The sequence below is a fragment of the Momordica charantia genome, assembly GCF_013281855.1.
Source record: "Momordica charantia cultivar OHB3-1 chromosome 6 unlocalized genomic scaffold, Mcharantia_2.0 BLBB01000006.1, whole genome shotgun sequence".
NCBI lineage: Eukaryota > Viridiplantae > Streptophyta > Magnoliopsida > Cucurbitales > Cucurbitaceae > Momordica > Momordica charantia.
In genome coordinates, this window is record NW_028275164.1 from 10,351,260 (window position 1) to 10,360,310 (window position 9,051).

At 37.8% G+C, this 9,051-nt stretch overlaps 1 protein-coding gene across 1 annotated transcript; it reads right to left on the minus strand.

Moving 5' to 3' along the window:
* Nucleotides 1-258: 258 nt before the first annotated feature.
* LOC111020803 (DUF538 family protein, putative (Protein of unknown function, DUF538)) lies at nt 259-7,801 on the minus strand. The gene is made up of 2 exons (XM_022297585.2): nt 7,215-7,801; nt 259-461 (listed from the first exon to the last, which is right to left on the minus strand). The coding sequence occupies exon 1, from the start codon at nt 7,732-7,734 to the stop codon at nt 7,216-7,218; it is 519 nt and encodes a 172-aa protein (XP_022153277.1). The 5' UTR covers nt 7,735-7,801; the 3' UTR covers nt 259-461; nt 7,215.
* Between the last annotated feature and the right edge of the window lie 1,250 nt (nt 7,802-9,051).

A 9,051-nucleotide genomic window follows, 5' to 3' on the forward strand; every position in this document is an offset into this window, starting at 1 on the left:
TTTTATTATTTAAAAGAAAAGTTGAAATAATTAGACATCACATATGCAATACACATTAATATTTATATGGATTCTAACAACTATATTAATACAGCATTTGGAGATGGTTGGAAGGTTGAGAAATTCAAGAGGATTCTTTTGTTCTTATATCACTTTTACAATGAGAAAAGTAACCCATGTATATTATAAACTTTTGTCAAGTTTCTTATCTTTTCAACGTGGGATCTTTAATAAAGAGAATAATAAGAACAATTCAGATACTAAAGCAACCAGAAGCATTTCATTGAACAACCTGAACTTTTATAGATATAGATACAACATATGGTAAAAAGATTTACTATGGACACTATAGGTTCATGACATATAAACAAAGATACATGATTCCACATGCAAAAGGCAACATGCTTCTCTTCTCACACCAAATGAAAAGGATAAGATAAAGGCTGGAAAGCTATTCCAAACTGCAAGAAAGAGACAATGAGATTACTATCAGCCCTCAAAAGGAATATTATGAATGATTAGAATAGTTTAATGAAAGACAGGACAATTTACAATCATATCTTGAAGAGATACAACATCATAATCAATAAGGGAGGGACAAGAAATTCATGTTATGTTGCTAATCAAGCAGACACAAATTAACGAAAAACTTTCGGCCCAATGCAGAGGACTGAAAAGTAGGACCGTTCCTGGGTTTAAATCTTGTCTTAGCCGTTAAACTTTCCTACTTTCATCCATCTTTCAAAAATTCTATTTTAGACTACGTTTAACTTTCTGTCAATCATTTACTAAAATCATAGTGTGTATTCGAAACCTAATACCCAACCTACAACATGTGTCTGGTCAACGATAGACATCTACTAATTAGACAAATGGATCAAAAATATAAGATTGAAAAGAAACTTTTTATGCTAAGTTTGAAAATTTAGGAATAAAAATAGAATAAACCTAAAAAAATTTAGGGACTAAAATGGGAATTCAGAACCATTTTAGAAAATTGAACTACAAAGAGGGGCTATTCTTCAAATCTGTAATTATATAGATCTTCAAAAAGAAGGGAATAGAGAATGCCCTTCTAAGTAAACTCCATAAGATATGTCCATAATAATAATCTTCCAAATAACTTTTCTCTTCTACTTTTAACTCGAGGAGTTTTTGTAAATCAGGAAGAACAGCACACATTGGGGGCCTAAGAAATGACAGAACAAAAACATTTTATTCCTAGTAAAGGAAGCAAAGGGACGGACTGGTCATCGGTGAACGTTGAAATCTTTATAGAGCATATATGAGCCAGAAGATTTGGAGGATATTATTCCATAACTACAAAATAAATATTGACTTCCCTATTAGCTACTTTGACAGCTGAACTTCCTTAAAAACAAGTTAGTTCGAAAAAGAGAGAGAAAAGAGCTAAGAATGTTAGTTGTCTTTGCTTTAAACTGCAAGCTAATCAATGAAGTTCATATTGATCAGATTGCAACCTCAGCAAAGCCACATCCGCTCTGTAGCCAAATTTCTTAACTTCAGATCCAAAGCTTCTGTATGCTCTCATTTCCCCACTCACTTAAGGAAGGAGTTGGTTTTTGAGTTGGTGAGATACTGTGAAAGGTGGAGTTTTTTTTTGTAGATTAATATATTTAGTTAGTCTTGTTATGGGATTAGTTTCCTATACTGGTAACTAGTTAAGACCCTGTTTGATCCCAATGCGGGTTTTCATTCTCTGTATTCAAAGATTAAGTTCCCTTACCAACAATTTGTTGTCTCAAAAGTGAGTGAAAATGAATTTTTAGCAAACAAACTTAATTTCTAAAACTAGCTGATCATGAAGTAAGTATTAGGATTTAAGTTTACCAATGTATATTAACTTAATTCAGTTGTATTGTGTAACTTGGGTAACTGCTTGTACAATGGTCTATATATACTGCCACTTTGACATTAATAAAAATAAGCAAGTTTTATTTACTCTCATGATTTCAATATGGTATCAGAGCGATAATTTTTTTCGTGAGAGTTCTTTGCGGGTCCCACCATTTCTTTGGCCTTTCTTGTTTCTTCCGCCTTTCTTCTTGCTTCCTCGCCACGACTCCGCTTCTTCGCCACAACTTTCTCGATGGATTCTTCAACTCCGATTGATTTGCCTCCACGACTGGTTCCACCTGGTGTTCCGGCCACTCCTGCAATTCCAGCAGCATCCTCTTCGACTCCGTCTCCTTTTGATCAACACGCCAATCCTTATTTCATCCATCATTCTGATAACACAAGTCTTGTTCTTGTGTCCGATTTGCTCACAGATGAAAATTACACGTCCTGGAGCCGTTCTATGACTATTGCTCTTACGGTCAAGAACAAAATTGACTTTGTTGATGGTACTATTGAGCGACCGACTGGTGAATTGCTCAATTCATGGATAATTTGCAACAACGTGGTTATCGCATGGATCCTGAATTCTCTGTCAAAGGAGATATCTGCGAGTTTGCTATTTACCGATTCGGCACGGGAGATGTGGCTAGACCTTAAAGAACGATTTCAACGTCAAAATCGGCCGCGGATTTTTCAATTGCGTCGTGAACTTTCCACATTGCTTCAAGATCAGTCTTCTGTAAGTACTTATTTCACTCGACTCAAAACTTTATGGACTGAACTTGCGTCGTATCGTCCTTCTTGCACATGCGGGCGATGTTCTTGCGGTGGTATGCAAGCTATATTTGATTATTTTCAGACGGAGTACGTAATGACGTTCTTGATGGGATTAAATGAATCCTTCAGTCAGATTAGGGCTCAATTGCTTCTTATGGAGCCGGAGCCTTCTATTAATCGAGCTTTTGCCCTCATTGCTCAAGGATCCCAACAGCGGGCACTGTCTTCCCCGCCTATGGTTTCTCCTACTGCCTTGATGGCCCGATCTTCTTCGGCATCTACAGATCGTTCTTCTCACAATCAAGGGAAGCGTCGGGAACGATCTGTTTGTACTCACTGTGGCCTTCAAGGTCACACAGTCGATCGTTGCTATAAGCTTCATGGCTATCCTCCGGGGTATCGCTCGCGTAATTCTTCGCAGTCAAAGTCGACACAATCCTCTATGACCGCCTCTGCTTGTAATGATAATCTGTCGAAATCAGCATCCTCTACTGCTGTGGCTGATTCTTTGGCATCTCTGAATCCTGAGCAATGCCAAACTCTGTTGAGTCTTCTTCAAAGTCACCTTACCAAAGCTAAGGATGGAACGTCTACTACTTCTAGCACCACTCATGTGGCAGGTATATGTTCATCCATAATTTCCTCAAATAGCTTGGTAAATCATTGGGTAATTGATTCAGGGGCATCCGCTCATATATGTTATTTCAGAAATCATTTTCTATTTTTGAAGCCTGTATCTGGTATATCTGTTACTCTGCCTAATCAGTCTCAGTTTTTGGTGCAATTTGTTGGAGATATTCAGCTTTCTTCTGATATTATTCTAGAGAATGTGTTGTATGTTCCTCAGTTTCGCTTCAACTTACTCTCAGTTGGTGCATTAACCCGTGATACATCTCTAATGGTTAAGTTTCTTGGTGATTCTTGCCTTATTCAGGACAAGTTCTCGTTGAAGATGATTGGCAAGGGTGATTTTTGGAATGGTCTTTACATTTTTGGACTCAATAAGTCTCTACACAGTGAAGTTTCTCCTGTACACCCTATTTGTATGGCTTCTATTCCCACTTGGCATGCTAGAATGGGACATCCCTCTCATAAACATTTACTAGCTTTAAAAGATGTTTTGCATATTCGATCTAATGAGAATGCACCTCTTGATTCTTGCTTAATATGCCCGTTAGCAAAGCAGCGTCGCTTGTCTTTTGTATCTCACAATCGCATTGCTAATGACATATTTGATTTGGTTCACTGTGACATTTGGGGTCCTTACCAATCTTGTACTCATGCTGGATTTCATTATTTTTTAACTTTAGTAGATGATTTTTCCCGTTACACTTGGGTATATTTGCTCCGTCAGAAATCCGATGCCTTGACTGTTGTTCCTAGATTTTTTCAACTCGTTGAGACACAGTTTGGCAAGTGCATTAAGCAGTTTAGATCAGATAATGCACCGGAATTGTCCTTCACTGATTTTTTTCATACCAAAGGAGTTTTTCATCAATTCTCATGTGTTGGTAGGCCTGAGCAAAACTCCGTTGTGGAAAGAAAACATCAACACCTATTAAACGTTGCCCGGTCTCTATATTTTCAGTCTCGGGTTCCCATTAGATTTTGGGGGGAGTGTGTTCTCACAGCTTGTTACCTCGTTAATCGCACTCCATCCCCTTTTCTCAATTGGGATACACCTTATTATCGGCTTCATGGTGAAATTGCTGATTACTCTCAGTTACGAGTGTTTGGGTGTTTATGCTTTGCTTCTACTTTGCCCTGTCACCGTTCTAAATTTCACCCTCGGGCTATACCATCAGTTTTCTTGGGTTATCCTCCAGGAGTCAAGGGATTTCGTTTGTTTGATATTGAACATGGCAAGATATTCATCTCCAGGGATGTTGTTTTTCATGAACAAGTATTCCCATTTCACAAAGTTTCTCTTCAAGATGCGCCTATGGATCCTTTTCCGGATGTTGTTCTACCACGTCCTTTTAACATTTCTGGCTCTACAGGACTTCATGAATCTGTCTTGCCCAATGTTTTATCTGGTGAAAATACTGGTGTTGATATGACTCATGCTGATTTCTCTGTTGATTCATTACCTTCTGATGCACCTAGTAATGGCCATTCTGCTGATGTGCATTCTGATTTGCCCATTGTTGAGACTACTGATGCTGATGTTATACATTCTGGTTTTGATAATGTTGATGCTCCTTCGGTTGAGACTCATGTTCCCGTGGTTGAAGCTTCTGCTCCCTCAGTTGAAGCGTGTGCTCCCGCGGTGGACCATATGGCTCATATCGCTCCACGACGTTCTTTGCGGACTGTTCATCCGCCCTCTTATCTTCGTGATTACCACTGCCATTTGACTTCTTCCTCTGTTCTTCCGCAGATTACTTCTAAGTATCCTCTACAGAATTATCTTGGCTATAACCAGTTATCTCCATCTTTTCGGCAGTATGTTCTAAATGTCTCTGCTCACTTTGAGCCCACATTTTATCATCAAGCTGTGCCCCATTCCCATTGGCGCCAAGCTATGAAAGAGGAATTACAAGCCATGGAGACAAATCACACTTGGTCTATTGTTCCTCTACCTTCCGGTCATCATTCCATCGGATGTAAGTGGGTTTACAAAGTTAAGCTCAAATCCGATGGCTCAATTGAGCGTTATAAAGCCCGGCTCGTTGCTAAGGGGTACACCCAACAAGAGGGCCTTGATTACATTGAGACCTTTTCCCCTGTTGCTAAGTTGGTTACTGTCAAGGTACTCCTTACTCTTGCTGCCTCTTTTAATTGGCCTCTTGTGCAGCTGGACGTCAACAACGCCTTCTTACATGGTGATTTGATTGAAGAGGTATACATGGACTTACCTTTGGGCTATAAACATGATGTGGTTGTCCCTAAAGGGGAGCATTTGGTGTGCCGCTTACATAAATCTATATATGGACTTAAGCAAGCTTCTCGGCAGTGGTTTGACAAGTTTTCTCATGCGTTGTTTTTACTTGGTTTTACTTAAGCTAAGTCTGATTATTCCTTGTTCGTTTGTGGCTCTGGTGACACGTTTGTGGCTTTATTAGTATATGTAGATGATATCATCCTTACTGGGGCTTCTCCTTCTGTTATTTCTAAGTTAAAGACTCACTTGAATGCTTTTTTTAAGCTCAAAGATTTAGGCTCGTTGAAGTATTTCTTAGGGCTTGAAATTGCCCGTTCCTCAAAGGGCATTTTCTTGTCTCAACGCCATTATGCCCTACAAATCATTGAAGATGCTGGTCTCTTGGCTTCTAAACCTGCTTCTCTACCCATGGATCCACATATTAAGCTTCATGCTTCTATTGGTGAATTATTGACTGACCCTTCTCAGTATCGTCGAATTATTGGTCGCCTTCTTTATCTCACCATATCCAAGCCTGATATAACGTTTGCAGTACATCGTCTCAGCCAGTTTGTTTCTCAGCCCCGACGTCCCCATCTTGATGCTGCCCTTCAGCTACTTCGATACTTAAAAGGGTGTTCTGGGCAAGGTATTCTTCTGCCCTGTTCTACTTCTTTTCAGCTAAGGGCATTCTGTGATGCTGATTGGGCATCATGTCCGGACTCTCGCAAGTCCACAACTGGATTTTGCATTTTTCTAGGGGAGTCTCTTGTATCTTGGAAGGCTAAGAAGCAAACAACGGTATCTCGTTCTTCTGCTGAAGCCGAATACCGTGCTCTTGCAGCCACCACCAGTGAAATAGTATGGCTTACTCACCTTCTTAAAGATTTACAAGTTCCTTTCCAACCGCCGGCTCTTATGTTTTGTGATAATCAAACTGCCATTCACATTGCTACACATCCTTCATTTCATGAGCGAACAAAGCACATAGAAATTGACTGTCATTTCGTTCGAAACAAAGTTGTTGACGGTCTTGTGAAGCTTATGCCTATTCGTTCGGATGTTTTTACAAAGGCTTTGTCTTGTAACTCCTTTTCACTTTTGTTATCCAAGATGGGTGTACTAAATATACATCTTCCATCTTGAGGGGGAGTATTAGGATTTAAGTTTACCAATGTATATTAACTTAATTCAGTTGTATTGTGTAACTTAGGTAACTGCTTGTACAGTGGTCTATATATACTGCCACTTTGACATTAATAAAAATAAGCAAGTTTTATTTACTCTCATGATTTCAATAGTAAGCTTAACAACACATTTCAGATTACAAGATATCATCCTCCTCCAACTCCTTTCAAAGTTGCAATAGTTCACATTGAAAGGAGTTGAAAGAAATTTCAGATAACCAGATATTTCAGTAACAGTGAACAAACTCTCATCTGTTGAATTCACACTTGCTTTTCCTTTCTCATTTTCCAAAAAGCACCACATATATTGAACAATCACTTCAGTCAACAAAAACCCAAATCACAGCAAACAAATCCATGGTTTCCAAGAGAAAAAAGAAAACCTCAGAACAAACATGCCATTAACTTTCACCATTTCATATTCCAGAACTGATCCAGAAAAACACTTTAAAAGACACAAACTGAAATCTAAATCAAGAGTCTGCACCTAAAGCTCAAGCAAATAATCCAAGAAAGACAAAAACTACCTCAAATGGCCTCTGTTCTTTCTCCAAGGCAATCGTTCCTCTTACATCCAGGAATCTTCTGGAACTGCTGCGCCGACAAGGTCTCAGACAAAAATCCAACAAAGAAATCGATGGTTCCCTCGGCCGGATTAGCCTTGATCCCGGTAACAGAGACCCACAAGAACAGCTTCTTCGCCTGAATTCCAGAAGCATCCACCACAGAACCGTAGCTCAATTTCCCCTTGATTTTCTTGTCGTAATAGACCAGCAAACTGAACTTCACATAACACTCGCTCTCGAGTTCGATTTCGAAGCTGCCGTCGTCTGAGAGAGTGTAGGACTTGACATTGCTCGGTAAGAGGCCCTTTGGGAAACCGTATTGGGGCAGAAGTTCGTGGACATCGGCTGTTGACTTGAGGGGGAAAGATGGACGGTTCGATTCAATTTTGGGATCTGTCAATGAAATGGAGAGATGGGTTTGAGTGCAAATGGCGAGAATTAGAAGGAATGGGGAGAAGATGGTTCTGGAGAAGGAAGCCATTGATGGAGTTTCGAGGTACGGACAGTGATCACAAAGAGGGAGTCGCCGCTTGATTAGAAGTTTTTTTTTTTTCCCCTGGTAAATATGATTTGTCTACGAAGTCCAATTCTGCAAAATACAACCTAAAACCTAACTCGTAATTGATATATATCTAATTTTGCACCTAATTCGAAATTGATATATATCTCCAATTAATAATGGAATGTATAAATCTGTTCTTTCTGTTAACAAAAACATAGTTAGGTAAATCACACATCATTTCAATTTGATCCCTATAATTTTTAAAATTTTCAATCAAGTTTCATCGTTCTTGAGATAGTAGGCATCTTATCTACTGAATTATTGACATTTAAAAACTTATCTTATCTACTGAGTTATTAACTTAAAAACTTACATTTTTTAATCTTAATATAAGTAACTAATAGCTCATTTCCATGAAAAAAAAAATAGTTTAAGATTGGTTTGTTAATGGATATTAATGTTGTGGATTAATGGATTAACTGTATGAAAAAGGAATGTCATGGATTAATGGATTGGTTTGTTAATCTTCAAGAAAGGAAAAACTTGGCCAGCCTTCTAACCTTGGTAAAATAATCAGATTTTTTTTTTCTAAATCATATATGTTGCAATGTGATTTAGTTGAATCATTACACTACATTATGATCTATTAAACTACAATCTTGCAAGGCGGGCCTTATAGTTATCGTCGTCTATTGTGCCTAAATTAGTACTTGATTAACTATAGGATGATTTTGTTTACATTACCTTTTAAAATATAGTCTATAATCCCACATGACCACTTGAGATATATGTTTAGGTGGAGAGATACTTTTATGAAATACATTATCTCGATGAAATTGATTATATATTCTAAGATACTCACCTACTTTAGGAATTAATAATTCTATGTGTTTTTTGACCCCAAATATTGTAGGGTCAGACGGTTGTCCCATGAGATTAGTCCATGTGCACATAAGCTGCCTTGGAGATTCACGGATATATAAAAAAAAATATATATAGATGACCATTTAGGTAGAGAAATCATAATATATATAAATATTTATTAGGGGTGTTCATAAATTGGGTTGGATTAAAGTACTTTTAGACCAAACTCAATTGTTCGGATTGTAAAGTTATTCAAACTAAATAATCTTTATTAGATAATGAACTTAATCCAACCAAATCATGAAATATTTTGGTTAGGTTGGTTCGAATTATTTGGATCACTCATTTAAAATATTGTATAAAAAAAGATCGTAATAAATGTTAAACATCTATTTACATATTTTTTAATATTGATATATTTATTTATATGTG